The sequence below is a fragment of the Oryzias latipes genome, chromosome 20, assembly GCF_002234675.1.
Source record: "Oryzias latipes chromosome 20, ASM223467v1".
NCBI classification, from domain to species: domain Eukaryota; kingdom Metazoa; phylum Chordata; class Actinopteri; order Beloniformes; family Adrianichthyidae; genus Oryzias; species Oryzias latipes.
The window spans coordinates 753,308-770,573 of record NC_019878.2 but is presented as its reverse complement, the minus strand read 5'-3'; the positions used below and the strand labels follow the sequence as shown (position 1 = coordinate 770,573).

General features: G+C 44.1%; 1 protein-coding gene across 1 annotated transcript in view; it reads left to right on the top strand.

The window, feature by feature from the left end:
• The window catches only part of LOC111946694 (SCAN domain-containing protein 3-like), a 49,382-nt gene extending 33,235 nt beyond the window's left edge, over nt 1–16,147 (top strand). Inside the window, exons 3-4 of the mRNA XM_023950422.1 lie at nt 15,815–15,922; nt 16,027–16,147. Of these exons, the coding sequence (XP_023806190.1) occupies nt 15,815–15,922; nt 16,027–16,147 (229 nt within the window). The remainder of the gene's footprint in view (nt 1–15,814; nt 15,923–16,026) is intronic.
• The last annotated feature ends 1,119 nt before the right edge of the window (nt 16,148–17,266 follow it).

Here is a 17,266-nt window from a genome sequence, read left to right as displayed (position 1 = left end):
ATATGAGGAAGGGGGTAAGTTGGGGACAGCTGGTAGACTGTCCCCCGGTGGTCAAACAGCCGTCCCCCAGCCCACCCCCAGCAAAGGGGCCAGGGCCACCCAGCCCAGGGGCCCACCCCCGGAGGCGCCGACACCCCAGGCCCGGCACCACCCACCCCACACAGAGAGAGAGGAGCCAGAAAGCGTCGCCCCCCCCCGGAGCAAGCCCAGGCCCCCACCCCCAGACGCCGGCCCTAGAAGAGCTCTGGTCAGGCCTCGACGGGACCGAGGAGGCCAACCGGCCGAGGCAACCACTGATTGCCTCAGCGGAGACCCCGACCCGCTAGCCCCCCCGACCCGTACTAATAATGGGCCCCCCCTCCCCCCCAGAACGCCCCCCCACAGGACAGGGCCGACAAGCCCCCCACCCCACCCCACCCCAGACCCCGCAGCCGAAGCGGGTGACACCCAGAGCGACCGGGGGCCCCGAGAGGGTTGTCCCGTCCCAGAGCCAGGGAAGGGCCGATCCCAACCCCAGGTGCAGATGGGCAGCCCATCCGCCGCCGCCGGGCCCCCCCACCCGAGCAGGGCCCCCCGCCAACCCCCCCCAGCACAGGCAAAGGGACCACCCCCCCAAGCCAAGCCAGACCACCACCCCACCCCCCCACCACGCACCCCCACACCCAAGCCCAGAGGACCACGCAGCGCCCCAGCCCGCCCCACCCAGGCACCGGACCCGACCCCCCGACCAACGGAGCCCCCCACCGCCCCCGCCAGGCACCGGAAGCCCCGACCCCCACCCCAAACCACGGCAGAAGGGCAAGGAGCAGCGACGACCAAGCCCTCCACCCCCTAAGTCATGGAGTCAACCACAGGAGACCAGAGAGACTGAATTCTTTCAAAGTTACTTGAGCTTTGGGCTGACATTTTTTCCAAACTGATATGATCAAACAGCAGATTTCTGTGTTGACTTATGTTTATATTTTTCTTGTTTTTCCAATTTATTAAAATAGTTTTTTTGGCAATACAAAGAGTTATGAAAATGATAGATGCTAATCCTTCTTCTATATCGATGGCACTCATGTCACCAAGCACACAAAGTGACGGTGAGGCAGTGATTGAAACCTTAAGCCAGACTGATAAATCGGCACATACCTTCTGCCAGAGAGCCTGGACAGGAGTGCAGAACCACAGTGCGTGCATGTAGCTGTCGGGTAGATTATTATCACAGTGCTCGCAAATGTCTGAGTTACTGAGACCCATCTTGAACATCCTCTGTCCAGTGTAGTAAATTCTGTGAAGAGTTTTGAGATGGATTAGCTGCAGATTTGGACTTTTTGTCATTTTAAAGGTGTTTAGACAAAGTTCTGACCAGAAGCTTTCATCTGTGCTGATGCTCAAATCTGCATCCCATTTTTTTGTTGGAAGGGCAATATTGTTATCTAAATTACATAAAAGTTTGTAAATTTTGGAGAGAGTTCTATTCATTGAAAAATTAATCAGAGTGGTAACTACATCTGGTAGCTTTAAATCGTCGTCTTTAATTTTATACTTTTTAGTAATACTTGATTTAAGTTGCTGATATTCCAAGAAGTTATTTATTCCATGTTTGTCTTGAAGTTCCTGGGGGGTTATGAATCTTCTATCAATAATTACGTGCTCTAGTTGTTTTATGCCCCCTGCTTGCCAAGCTGGGAAGTGAATCATTTTTTTGTTAATAAGGATGTCCGGGTTGTTCCAGATGGGTGTCATTTTGCACGGTTGAATTGATGATTTTGATATTTTGAGAAATTCCCACCAGGCTGTTAAGGTGGCATTTATATTAATGCTTTTGAAACAATCCTGTTTTTTAACTGTTTGGCTAATAAATGGTAGCTGTGACAGGTTGATCTTTCCACATAACACCTGTTCCAAGTCTAACCATGAGTTGGTTTCTGGATTATTTTTTAACCATTTTAAGATATATTGTAATCTATTTGCAAGAAAGTATTTGTGGAAATTAGGTAGTTCTAATCCTCCACAGCTTTTTGCAGATTTTAAAGTTTTTAGACTAATTCTTGCAGGTTTGTTGTTCCATAAAAAGCTTGATATGGATGAGTCTAATGTTTTGAACCATTTTAATGGCGGTTGTGTGGGAATCATTGAGAAGAGATAATTAACTTTGGGTAAGATTTTCATTTTAACCGTGGCTACCTTGCCCATAAGTGACAAAGGCAGGTTGGTCCAGCGTGTTAGATCGACCTGTATGCTTTTCAGTAATGGGGTGTGGTTTAGCTGCACCAGTTCTGATAGTTTGGGGGAAAAGTAGATACCCAGATATTTGATATTTCCTGTTTTAACTGGAATTGTGAGTCTTTGTTCCATATTCCTGTTGAGTGGTAATAAAACAGACTTATTCCAATTAATGGAATAGTCTGATATGGAGGAGAATTCATTTATGATCATTGCTGTTTCATTTACAGAATGTAAATTCCTTAAAAACAGTAATATGTCATCCGCATAAAGACTAATTTTATGATGGCTGTGTTTGGTTTTTATTCCTATAATGCTCTCATTCTGTCTTATTGCTGCAGCTAAAGGCTCAATGAATATAGCAAAAAGAGAAGGAGAGAGTGGGCAGCCCTGTCTGGTTCCTCTTCCAAGAAAAAAACTGTTTGAAGTCTGTTTATTAGTTCTAACTGATGCATTGGGGTTGTGATATAATATTTTGATCCAATTGATGAATGCTTCTCCAAAACCAAACTTATGGAGGGCAGCAATAAGGAACTTCCAATTAACTCTGTCAAAGGCTTTTTCAGCATCCAGCGATAGTACCGTCATTTCCTGGTTTTTAATGGTGGCAAAGTCTATTATATTAACTAGTCTACGGACATTATCATCCGAGTGTCTGCCTTTGATGAATCCAGTCTGGTCGAAGTGAATTATGTGAGGAGTGATTTTTTCTATTCTCTGTGCTAGTGCTTTGCAGATAATTTTTACATCTGCATTGATTAGAGAAATAGGGCGATAGCTTGAAGGACTAGTGGGATCTTTGTCTGGTTTTAGAAGAAGAATTATGTTGGCTGAGTTCATGTTAGGTGGCATTGATTGGCTCTCATTAATAGATGTGACAGTTTTATAAAATGTTGGTGCCAGTTGTTCCCAGAATTCTTTATAAAACTCAGCAGGAAAGCCGTCAGGCCCTGGTGCTTTACCATTGGGCATAAGTAAGAGAGCTTCATGAAGTTCAGATGGCGAGAGCGGAGAATCTAAGTTTGTGATTTGATCCTCATTTAGCCTGGGTAGGTTTACATTATTAAGAAATGAGTCAATACTTTGCTCTGACGGATTGATCTGCGGTGTGTACAGGTTTTTATAAAAGTTTTCAAATGCGTTATTAATTTCGACCGGGTCATGGGTGACATTTCCTGTTTGGTCCATAATAGAGGTGATTGATGATTTTTCTCTGTTAATTTTAAGCTGATTAGCCAGAAATTTGCAAGATTTATTAGAGTTTTCAAATCTTTCAAGTCGTAGCCTTTGTATTTGAAATTGTGTTTGTTTATTAATGATGTCATTTAACCGCAGCTTTAAATTTTTCAGATCTCCCAGAATGTGTTCCTGTGCAGAAGCAGCATAAGCAGTCTCCAGGGTTTTGATTTTATTTTCTAATTCTAATAAATCTGCTTTCTCTTTGCGTTTTTTGTGCGTTGAATAAGAAATGATTTTCCCTCTCATGACTGCCTTTGCTGTTTCCCAAAGAATGCACGGTGGGATGTCTGGAGTATTGTTGAAGTCTAAGAAGGTTGCCCACTCTTTTTTAAAGAATTCAAGAAATTCCTGGTCCTTTAACAGAGACGTATTAAACCTCCAGGTTGTACCAGAGGGTGTGGATTTTTCCCTAGAAATGTTTACAGAGACTGGTGCATGATCACTGATAATGATTGGATGGATATTGGAGCTTTGAATATTTTTTAAAAGAGAGTTACTGATTAATAAATAGTCTAAACGGGAGTGTGAATAGTGAACTGGAGAAAAAAAGGTGAACCCTTTAGTGCTTGGGTGACATGAGCGCCACGCGTCGCAGAGACCCAGATCACTCATGTACTGCTTTAGAATACTTGCAGATCGCCATGTACGCTGGTTTGCTGCTGTGCTGAGTCTGTCAAGTTCAGGGTCCAAAACAAGGTTGAAGTCTCCTCCTATAATGATTGTGGAGTCAGAGTGGACTGAGAGTGAGGTGAAGAATCTGTGAAAGAAGGAAGAGTCGTCAACATTAGGACCATAAACACTCGCTATACAAAAGTCCTTATTCTGAATGGATATATTAATGATTACAAATCTGCCTTCTGGGTCAGTAACTGTATCCTTATGAGTAAAATTAAGATTTTTATTAATTAAAACAGCAACTCCTCGTTGTTTGGAGTTGTAACTGGCAGAGTATATAACTGGAAATTGTAAGCAGCACATAAGGTGATCCAAAGAGTTTGATAAATGGGTCTCCTGCAGTAGAGCTATATCTGCTTTTAGACCATCCAGGTGATTTAACACTTTCAGTCTCTTTGGCTCAGAGCCAAGTCCACGCACATTCCAGCTAACGATGTTAAGACTGTTCATAACTGCTCTGACTGAAAAGGTGTAAAGCTAAGTAGTGCTTGTGTACCAGTCCGTGTGCGCGTGCCCGCATTGAGAAGCGCTGTGCGCGTGAACGTTTTCTGGCTATGTGAGCTGCGTGTCGCGTGCGTCCTATGAGAGCCTGTGTGAGGTGATTGCAGTATGTCGGCGTGTGTGTGCGGGTTCGCATGTGCACGCCCGTGTGTGCGCACGCGCCCGTTCCGTGCATAAATAAATACTTACCGAGGATGAGTTGCTTCCAAGTGATTTACATATAATGAGGGGGGAGAGGGGGGGGGAGAGTAAAGGAAAGAAAAAAAGAGATAGAAGGGAAAACGAAAACAACAACAAAACAACAATAGAAACATCAGTGGGACTGAGGTGACGAAGAAGAAAAAAAAGACTGTTTTCCTGCGATCGAGGTGTGGATTATTGATGATCCGGTTTTCCATTCATTGAAGTAAGTTTAGCGGGTTTCTTCTGGGCAGCGCAGATGTTCTCAGCGCGGATCTGAAAGCCTTCAGCACAGCCAGGGGGTGATCTCCGGGTCCCGGAACAGCCGGCCGTCCACGTAAAGTTTGTCAACGGCCACAATCGCTCTCGAACCAGCAGCAAGATGCTTCCTCCTCAGCGGGAACAGGATCTTCCTTCTACGGAGGATTTCTGCCGGGAACTGGTCATTCACGCTGTAATGCGTGCCTTTGAGTTCCCGTCCGCGGCCCTTCACCAACTCCTTGTGTTTGAAATGTTCGAATTTAGCCACAATAGGACGCGGGCGCTGGTGGTCGGACCTTCTTCCTCCGAGGCGGTGAACCCTGTGGAAGGAGATCTTCTGCACCTCCTCCTTGGGGAGCTTCAGGTGGACCTGTAAAAAGGATCTAACGGTGGCCTCGGGGTTTTCTCCTGCCTCCTCTGGAACCCCGCGACCACTAGATTGTCCCTCATGCTCCTCGACTGAAGATCCAGGAGGGTTTCCTTGATGGATCGGTTCTCCTCGGAGAGACGGGCGGTGTCATTGCCCAGGGTCTTCACGGTCTCTCTGAGGGCCTGGTTCTCCGCTGCGAGCTCCCGCACCTGCTGCTGGCTGAATTCCAGAGACTCCCGCAGACCTTGAAATTCTCTATGGAGGATCTCCAGCAGATTGAGGCGGCCATCAAAGCTGGAGAGCTTTTTATCAATCGAATCCAGGATATCGCTCATTCCGCTGCCTGGAGAGGACACAGCCCCGGGAGAGTCCTCAGGCCGTTCACGCTTGGCGGAGGGGGTGGTGGTGGCGGTTCTGGGCTTCACCATGTTGCAGGTATTAAAACACTCGTCAATGAAATTCTCCAGGTCCTCCAGGCTGACAGAAGCTTAATACTCTTAACAGGTTATGTTAGTTAGCAGGAAATATTTTAATATGGCGGAAAAATGAAACAAGATCGAAAATGTTTGTTCAAATGCTTACGCGCCGCCAAGTCGACTCACCACACTCGTCTCGCTGGGTCTCGCGATACTACAGCATCTCGCTTGTGACTCGTTTCTTCCTGTTTTAAACTCTGACTACGACAAATCATTTCCCCATCACTAACCCTCTCCTATCTTCAGAGCCTCCGTGCAGTGGCTGTGTGTCTCCAGTGCCTGGGGTCCTCCAAGTTCAAGAAGAAATAAATCTGGTGTCTAACACCTCCTGCCTTTATCCTGTATTGGTCCCTGAAACAATTCTTGACAGGCATCATTAGGAAGCAACTGCATGGAAATAAAACGTTGCAAATAGAAGTTGTAGATTTTAAATTGCGTGCACATGGCAAACCGCAAAAGTGGTGTTTTCCTATTACCTACACATTTTTGACGGAATACTGAGAAAACGTAATGCATGGATCCCTGGCTACAGCTGAACAAAATAATGGATATGGACATATAAGGAATGTGGGTATGGTTAGCAAAAACACCTTTGCTAAAGAAATCCTAATGTTTACTTTTGCAGATTTTTTTGAAACTCTGCGATCAAAACATAAAATGGTTACCCAAGAGATAAAACCAAATGAAAAGCCGCCATTTTAAAACATTGTTTTTTTTTAACACAAATTTGCAAAATTGGGTGCATGTAATCACGGTTGGACAGGCAAAAGACTGGCAGGGGACGGCTAGTGACGGGCGGTGGCGGTGTGGGTACCGGATGTCCTTGTGTTGCCGGATGTTCTCGGGGTCCTTTGGGGTCCTTCTAATGAGTTTTATCACTAGAGGAGTCATCACGTGGTTCCTCATGGGAGGAGAGCACCGCCATCTTGGTGAGGTCAAGCTTTGAAGACCAAACCACTTTTTATAACATTTAATAAAGAACTCTGTTTTTACTTTCATTCACTTCATTATATGAAAAAGAAGAATGGCTTGAAATTGCTTAGTTTTGTTCAGAAATACAAACTTCACGAGTACCCCTAACTTAACTAGTATTAGACTACTTAGATTTTTTCTATGTTCCTTTATTTTATTTTACTTATGTTTTTATTTATTTGTGTGTTATGTTCATTGTTTCTTTTTTTCCCCTCTATTCTTTATTTTCTATGTTAATATGTTATTTTTGGCAATGGTGACTGATCTTCGAAGCAATATTCATTACATTGTTATTGTTCGTTGTTAACGTTAGTGTCATTGTTAATGTATGATACCGCAATTGTCAATAAAGTTTAAAAAAAACTAAGCGACGTTAACTCATTGGTTGTGGCAACTTACAGTCAATCAAATAGTGTGACGTCATCATTGGTCGAAGGACCGCGAGAAGATCCGGCAACCCGAGAACATCCGGTGCCCACAGCGACACCCCGCCGCTTCCGGCTTTAATGTTTTGTTTGTGTTTTAAAAAGATAAAATCTTTGAAAGCAAATATTTTAGCATTCACCAATTGTCATTAATTTGCAATTATCTGTGTTCTTTTAGAATACAATGTTTAAAAAGCAGGTCAGCATTCCACCTCACTCAGTGCTTCTGCATCGCCACGTGAATAGTTTGGTCAGAATAAAATGTCTTTCCATACAATGGTTTCTGCGTAAACTAACCTATGAAGCCCAAACACATGAAACATTCCAGTTTGTTGAGTTCAGCATTTTGAAAACACTTTTATCCACTAGATGTTGATGTGTTGAGATGCCTTGATCGTTGCATGACATTGAATCTTCTTGGAACATTTGTTCCAAATGATTTGATTTCCCAATTGTTTCATATCTACCATCACAAGTTTTAAGCATCTCCAACTATAAGGCCAAGATTGTCTGCAAGAAATCAGCAAGCAAGTAGATTGTTCTTTAAATGATAGATAGGAGTTGTTGTGTTCGTGTTTGAAATGAGAAGGAGGCCCCGTTAGCTTCCAGCAACTTCTTTTATTAGCCATTTGTGCTACATTCACCAGGTCACTTTCTTCTTCTATCCTAACCTCAATACCAACCAGTGTTGCCAGATAGAGTCACAGTTTTCCAGCCCAAAAGTCATCTGAAAACCGCCACACCCGCCCAAAACCCGCCCAACGGGGGGGGGGGGGGGGGGGGGGGACAAAAAATAAGATCAAGTCAAATGAATTACACATTCACATATCACAGATGTAGAAAGGGGATATTACTCGACTTGCTTTTTCACAGCTACCTGTGCAGTCTAAAAGCACAATCATATCTATCTATCTATCTATGATTGGGAGAAACAACAATATACAGCTTTTGTAGATTTTTTTCCCCTACTGGACTGATTAAGTACCCGATGCGGTGACTTTTCAAAATAAAACATTTCTCAAAATCAAAGATAGTTCAGACTATTAATAAAAGGAGTACAGCATTGAATATTTCTTCAGCGGACCGGCCTTCTTCCATTCATTTTCTTAACCCGCTATAACCTATGTATAACCTCTTCCATCCTTGTGCTGCGCTTGCGCCAAAGCGCCCCGACTACTACCGTGTCAACCTGCTGCTATGATGACCATATTTAGCGCTCTCTGTGTTGGACACACTGGACGAGCCCGGGGGAAAACAACTCTGAGCTACAGAGGAGGTGAACAGGTGAACAGGTGGAGCGGAAAAGCAGGTAGAGAGGCGGGGGAGGGGCTTTGGCTTCAAACTGTGGAAACACGGGCGTCAGATTCAGACGCAGCTTTCTCTGCGGGAGTTGAAGCAGAGACTTTCTCTGGGAGGATCTCATGAACTCAAACATGGAAACATGATTACCAAGTAGAACTCTCCAAAATATTAAACCTGATCTCTCCACATTCTCCGTGTTTATTATGCATCGATAAACACAGACATGCAGCCATCAGACCATAACGTTAGCTCGTAGCTCCGCCCACACGCGACCGCGGTGTCAGCTTTAAACAACGCAACTTCGAAGAGGAGGGGCGGGGCGGCAAACCCCCAACAACAGGTTAGACGACAGAACCCGTTAGGCGTCTCTACCTGGTGCGTTCACGGAGCTTCAGAACATAAGACTTCAACAGCCACCCAGCCTAACGTAGTCCACTATTATATATTCATGAGGGGGAAAAACCCGCCAAACCGACCCTAAAACCGCCCAAATTATACATACCCGCCCAAAGCCATTTTTACCCGCAAAGTTAGAACAAAAACCGCCCAATCTGGCAACACTGATACCAACCGGTAGTGCCACTTAGTGGTCAACATGTGTTACTGCATACAATCATAACAGGAGTCACTTCCTCAGGTGATTGTCTTGAAGTTATGCCATGGAATCTGGGCGTCTGAGACCATTCATTTCATCCAAACTTCCAGTGGTGGTTTTATACGGAATGAATCCCCAGGTGAGACCCTCACCGACTGAATTTTGTTTGTCCATGCCAACTGGATACAAAAGAAATATAACATTACATCAAATATAATATATTGATCTCTTCTTTAGAGAAGGAAAATCAGCTCATGGTTGCTGTTTTCAATCCTTTGATTGGCACATTTCCAGCTATCACTGGTTAAATAAGGTTTTGTCACCACAGACTTGCAGTAAATGGTAAATATGTATCTATGAAACTGCAGAAATGAGCTCCCTTTGCAGAGAGATGCTTGTGCCCAGAGATCCATCTGGGAACAGCTCAGAAGAACAGGCTACGCTTCCTGAGAGGAGCCAGTTGAGTAGATTTGAACATCTTTGGCATCTTGATCTCTTCCTGATGAGGAAATGCTGGTATGTCAACCAGGTAAAGAGCCCATCATGGCAAAACTAAGACATGTGTTTTTCCTGCTCTGGAAATGTCTAAATGTCCTCCAAAAAAGTGGCCAGGAAGAGGATGCTTCATGCATTTCCACAGGGACTCTCACCCGAGCAGCAGAAAATGTAAGATAAATGCACTTGATGGTTAAATAACTTCCCATGTAGTCAAGTAACAATGATTTGTGGAAAAGAAATGTGTAAGTCTTTACTTTCAGTCTTACAGAACAACAGTTTTCAACTTGTCAGCCCTTCAACAATGTAATTTGACTTAAACTCTTAAAAGGTGTATATTTTTACACATTAGTAAACACACATTGAAAAGCTCCCAACTTTATTGCCATATCTCTTCTGCAAGAAAACGTGGTTAGGGTTTCCCATAAAACACACAATTTCATTGCTGCAGATGAGACATCATGTTGTGGCCCAGAACTACACTTTATTATCTGTGAAATGAAGAAACTTAACAAGCTGATTATAGCAGGTGATTCATAAAAGATTCCTGGTGATTCTCTCTGTCCAACACAGAACTCATACTGGGTTTAGAGTTGATCTCATTATTCTGTGAGTACATAACACATGAGGCTTTATAGATTTTCATAGAACTTTAGTGTCCCTAGATGATGATGCATGTTACTGAAAAAAATATTAATATCAGCCAGAAAAAATCAAGTTTGTTCTTTTTTTTTTTTCATTTCATTTGTAACAGAGTCATAGTTCAGAAAGAGTAAAGCTGTGTTTAGGGAGCAGTGGAGGCCCTGTTGGCTGGGGGGGGTCTAGTTTGATACCTGGGTGTGGCGGGACGGGGGCCGCGTGGTCTTCCTTGCTTGGCCGTGGGGGGTGTGGATGGCGCAATGGGTGGGAGTCTGGCTTGGCTTGAGGGGTGGACTTTTCGCTTGTGTTGGGGGGGTGGCATGGGAGCATGTCTGCTGCCCCCATGCCGGCCCCCCAGCACATGTCTCTGCTCAGCAGCCAGCCTCTCAGGGTCAGAGTAGCTGATCCTATGAGCTGATTGATTCACTGAATAAGTCACATGTCCATAGATGAGACCTTGATTGGTAGATGCGATGTGTCAACTTTGCCAAAGTTCAGATATTAAAATGCTGGCAGTGCCGCTAAAATCGCACCACGCCTGATATTCAAATCGTGAAGCAGGACCTAGGATCACGTCTGTACCTTTGACTTTGACCTTTACTTACTACTTACTAATTACTACTTTAATGAATGATGGTGGTTCATTTTTATAGACATCATCTTCCAGTAGATTTCTCTGACAACTCTGTTTAGGTTTCAATCAGTGACTTCTCCCCCTTTAGTTGGTTTTGTTCTGTTCAATGTGCGTGGGAACAGACCGTCACTATGGGGTTTTAGACAGATGGTAGCTAGCAGGAGGCAGCAGAGAAATGTATCAGACATAAACTCTCGATTCTGGTCTCAAACCGAGTCTGCCATGCTTTTGCAGACGTGATCAAATGAATGGATATGTAGAAGTAGAAGATTCCTGTCGACGTGGAACAAATGTGGTCCTTCATTTTGAATAGCAGGTTGTTCCTTCAAATCTTCCTTCCATTGATTGCATCATTCAGTGGACGCCACATTGATAATCAGTAGTTGTCATCTGACTCGATGGCCAAAGGAGACATCTGAAACTCTGAGCAAGAAGTGTGAAGGCAAATGAGGGAGTCCTAGAGCACGCATCGTTAGCTGACGCACAGGTGAACGGTTACCAGTAACCCAAGACCAGCAATGTGAACATGGAAACATGTTTGCTTAAATTTGCTTAGAATTCCAGACAGGAGATTCACAGAAAAAGGGGCCTTGTAAGATATTAAGCTTGAATTGGTCAAGATAAGGGTTGGAGTTAGACTCCAAAAGAAAAAAAAAATGCAAGTGTGTGTATATGTCTGTGGGGTGGACAGGCTGTTGATTGAGCATCAATGTTAGACTAATGCTAACTTGCAGTTTCACTCAGTGCTTACTGGGGCTACTGCTGATTGTGGGGATTTCAAATTTCGGTGTGTTGTTGGTGGAAGGGAATCACAGCTGATTGCTCTTCAAGTGGACGTCAGGACAAACAGACAGACGGGAGCTATTAACTGTACTGCAGCTTTAGTTGAAACCGTTTCAATCTGACACTTGTTTCCCAAACAGAGCAGTGGTAACCCTTGTGCCATCCTAGTCACTTTACCATTGGGAGTTGGGTCATCTAGACCCACTAGACAGTGCTCTGAACCTTTTTTCTTCAATGATTTGTGATCTTCACTGGTGTCCATGGATTACATGAAATCTTTCCACCTTTATCCACCTTTGTCATGGTAGGAAGAACACGTAAATGGAAGGGGGGGGTTCATCTAAGATAGCACAAGGGTTAAGATGAAGCCCTTTCATTTCCACACACTACATTTTGATTCTTACAGCTATACTTCCACTGATACACAGACTTTTGGACTGTGATAAATTACTTTCTAATTTAAGGAGCTGTCCTCCATAATGTAATGCCAGCAATTCTATACAGGCATGTTTCCATTAGGGTAAAACAAACTGCATCCACTACTGCCTGGTATTTTGGTATATTATTGAGAAACCATGACCTAATTTATTCCCCATATTCTCTGCTACATGTTTCAACTTTACACTTTGTCCCTGGGTTTAGGTTCCTTTTCTTTACCATTCCTACTCTGATGATGCTCCACGCCGCTGTCTTTTCCAGCAGATGCCCATCGAGTGTCAGCCCACATCTCTGCCTCTGTTTGAGTGAGAGGAAAAACATCTTTAACTCAGTCTGTCAAGGCCTCCTGTACAGCTTCACTTGAACCTTTGAGTTTTCAATAATCCAAAGTTCCTGTCAGGTTGGGGAGGGCTAGTGAGCGGGAAGGACCCAGAATGCAGAGACAGGAGCACAAGGTTCCAGGGGAAGGGGTTTATTAAACAAAAAGCGCTGCAGAGCAGGAAAACAAAACTAAAACTCACCGTGGGCATAAACATGGAAACATGGCAGAGGACAGTCAGGGAAGAGACGTTAAAGACGTTACATGAGAGACATTAGAGACGTTAATGGACCAGCCCGAGAGGAAGGCAGAGACAAGACTTAAATACAGACAAGACTGACAAGACACAGGTGAACATGATCAGGGCAGATCGGGACCAAGGAAGTAAAAATCAAGAACATGACAAAACAGGAAACCTTTCAAAATAAAACAGGAAACATGACGGAGACCAAAACGGAAAGCAAAAACCAATACAAAGAAACCCAAACCATGACAGTTCTATAATTGCCTCAATATGGATGACCAATAAAAATTTCACAGATTACAAATCCCAGGCATAGAGATTTGCCCTGTACAGGAAATTCAGACCCTATTTTTCACTGTATTTTTTACTTCATATGCAGCTATGTGGCATTTACTTTTCAGCTGAATTACTGTGATCTACTGTTAACAGCGTAAAGTGCAGTCTACAGACGGCATGCTGTGCTGCTGCATGTCTTTTAGGCTGTCAAACTTCTGTTCAGGTCTGTGCACCAGCTTCCTGGCTGCTCACATCATATTCACACTCAGGTCAACTCAATCAGCATGGATTGGGGTTCACTTAATCAATCTTGATAAAAGCAATCTTGAAACTTCTGGATTAGTTCTGATAAGGGCTGATAAGAAAACAATAATAGAAATAAAAAATGAAAGGAATTACCCCCCCCCCCCCCCCCCCCCCCCTCGCCCGTGCCGGTTCCCAATCTTAGATCCCTCCAGGAGGGTAATTATTGGCCGTCATCAGTGCAGTAACAGGCTGACAAGCTACCTAGTGTTTGCTATAATGACCTGAGCATCCTGTCTTAGCCGTGTCTTGTGTCACAGAAAGCAAACCACGCACCTTCTGCCATAGAAATATCAGATCATATTCACGGACTACTTTGTTTTATTTGTTCCAGCAGTCCAATCCAAAGTTCTTGTTAAACCCTCATTTAAATACTGATGTTTACTCCTGTTATCCACTGTTTAATCACTAAGTTGTTCAACCTCTAATACCAATTAAAAGCATTGTGCAATTTGTTTCCTGCAAAAACAAATATGCATTTAATATTTGTTCAGTAAAAAACTATTTTTGTTGGTTATTTGAACACACTTTTTTGTATGCTGCCAAAGCTTTTCATGTCTGCGATGCACTTTGAATTGTTGTGTAGGTAGGGTGGTAATAAATAACATACATAAACACGGATCCTGTTACAGATTCAGAAAACAGCTCAACAGTCCTCTCCTCTCTGCCACTTGTTCTTCCCGAGGAGTCTGCTCAAACAGCAGGGGTCCCTGTTGGAAATGATATTTTTAATCTCCTCACATGAAATGCTTGTCTTTCTCCATCAGCATTATAGATGAGATTCCACTGAGGAGCATGCAAGGTACATGTGCTGCCAAAGCAAAGCCATGCAGATGAGATGTGAAATGCTGTACTCCATCAAAGCCAGATTAAAGTTAATGGATCATGGCTGCGATGGTTGGCTCACTGTAGGACAGATCTTTATAAAGTCGTTTTTATTGCAAGGTGTGAAACAAGAAAAAATATCATTTTTCATTTATGTAAAACCAACAGATTATTGTCTCTTTTTTAATAAAGGGCAGGGGGCTTTATTCAACGGTTCATATAAAAATGCTGCTACTACGGATATGATAAATATTGTTTGCCAGATTAATATAGATTAACATTAATTGGAGAATTAAACAGACATAAAATGTATGGAAACAATTGTTTTTAAAGTGCTGAACCTCATCAATGAATGTGGCTCTGAAATGTTCTTAGCCAATAACAACCGAAGGACTTTTGATTCATTTCTAAATGTTCACTAAATAAAAAGAACAGTTTGTAAATGTCTTAAAACACATCTTTGTTTCTGAGAGAAAATAATGTGCGGTAAAACTTGTGATTTCAAATTCCCACTGTTTCCAAATGATGATGCCCTGTCCTGCATCAAAGAGGTGGACTCCAGCGACACTGCACCCGGCTTCGTTTTGCCTGGGGGGGGTTTGGAGGGAACATTGAGGATGAGGATTGACAATCTCTTCCTGACATTCCAATCCCCTGTGGTTCTCATCCAGAATGTCTTTCTGTGCCAAATAAGCTTTGGTCCAAGGTGCTTATCTAGGCCCATGTTTCCGTTGTCATCCTGGGTTATGCAGCACTTTGGTTGTGGAGGTTGTGTTTGCTGTCCTTGAGCTAGCATGCTCAAAAGGACAGTAGAGAGTGGCGCTGCTGGGAGGCGGCTGCTCCTGTCTTTAGGATTTCTGTTTGTCTTTTAGTATTTATTATTGTCTTGACTTTCTCCTTTTTTGCATTTGCTCACTTCACACAGCTCGTTTGCTCTAAGCTTGTTTTTTTACTTTTTCTGTTACTCTTGTAACAAAGTCGCCACTGCCTCCGGTAAGAAGGAAGGAGGGGGAATAGTACTGAACGTGAACGAGTGATGGTTTACATCCGCCATCGGGGTTACTGTTTACATTCCCCCATCAGCTGATGCAGACGCCGGTGCTGACGTCATCAGCAACACCATTTTCCAGCTACAGAATTATCAACTAAATGCATTTATAGTAAACACTGGGATAAACTATTGTAGCGACCTGGGGGTTAGCCCTGCCTTCAGCCCCAAAGGCTCATGGGAAGTGGGGACCTCAAGGGTGAAACCTTGAGTCAGAGGGTTGTGAACTTAAGTGACCCTCCATGCTGTTTGGCTGTTTGTGCGAGTTCGATTAAACGGGCTCTTGGCTCAAAAAGAGATATTGCTTGTCTTCTTGTTTATTCCTCCTTGAGACTGTCCGGGGGTCGTGCGGTGTATGGGGCACGGACAGCTCTCCAGTGACGCCACTACGTTAGCAGCTTGGGATTTGCTTCCCCGCTTAAGTGACGTCCGGCTGGATTGTTACACTATGTTAACTTGGAGACTCTTTTTGCCCAACTCATGAAAACGAAACCCTCAATCTGCTGTATGCTAATGCACAGGGAGCATCCAGTGCCACAGCCCTCCCCCCTTGGGTGGCCACAACCTTGTCCTGCTCTCTTCTAAGTACGTTCCTATGGTCAGGAGAATGCCTCTCTCCAAAAGGAAGGTGAAGAAATGGACTCCAGAGGCTGAGGAAACCCTGCAGGACCGCTTTGAGTGCACAGACTGGGACGCTCTGTCTTCCTCACGGTGAGGACATCAACAGCATGACTGACTGTATCACTGAATACATTTAGTTCTGTGAGGACACCATCATGCCCTCAAGGACTGTCTGCTGTTACCCCAACAACAAGCCGTGGATTACAAATGACCCCAAAGACCCTGTTGAACGAGAAGAAGAGGGCCTTTGGGTCAGGAGACAGGGAGTGGCTGAAGAGGGTGCAGCACCGGCTGAGAGACAAGTTGAGGGAATGAAAGAACTCCTACAAAGGAAAGCTGGAGGCAAAACTCCAACAAAACAACATGAGAGAGGTGTGGTCTGGGATGAAGAAGATCACCAGATATGTGTGTGTGTGTGTGGGGTGGCAGACTGTGTGAGGGTGAAAGGGAAAGATGCCGGTCTACACCACCCCTCAACCCCTTCTTCCTCATCTTTCTTGTGCCCACCGGATCAGACTGAAACCAGCTTTTTGACAGTTATAGATTTAGGAAATATCCAAAAGACATTTTAATGGTTCCTATGTGAAAACTAGTGCACCAACAAAGTTTAAAGCAGCTGCAGATATTTAACAGAGGATGAAGATAAACTTTACCCTCAGGACCTGAGGTAAACTGGAGGTTAAAATATTCAGATCAGACGCCAATGTGAGCGTTGCACAGACGAGTCAGTGAACATTTTGTTTGACAGAAAACCGTTCTGTGGCATGAAAAGGTTGGGGACCACAGCCCTCATGGGACTTCTTCTGTCCATTCCCAGAAAACCATGGTACCACTTTTCAGTGGACTTCCAGGCTCGTGCATGTTTTATAAGATGGTGCATTACATGCCTCTTCCCAAATTACTGTCAGCTGAAGAGACTGTTGAGGTTCTGCTGCTACACATTTCCAAGGCCCCAGGTTTACCCAAAGACATTTTTTATGACCTGGGTCCCTGGTTCTCTGCCAAGTTATGGTCAGATGCTTTCCTGAAATTTCTGTCAGTTTTTTCCTTCTCAGGTTTCTATCCTCATCCTGTGGGTTGTCAGATAGACTTAATCAACAACTGGAGACCAGTATTCTCTCTCTGTGCTCCCAGGATTCCTCATCTTGGTCATGTGAGACTGTTAGGGCAGATTATGCTCCCAATCCCCTTCCATCCTCTGCTACTGGATTGCCTCCATTTGAGTTGGTCTCTGGACATCTGCCTTCAGTCTTCTGTTCTCTGGAGTAGCTGGTCTCTGTCCATTGGGTACAGCTTTTTGTCAAGGCTAGGAGGAGAGGCTAGGGTACTGCTGCAGGCAGTGGGAACTGACAAGGAGAGTGCATCCCTTTTTATGTTATCGGATGTGGCAGAGGGTCTGGCTTTTCATGAGGGATGTTCTTCTCAAAGATCCTT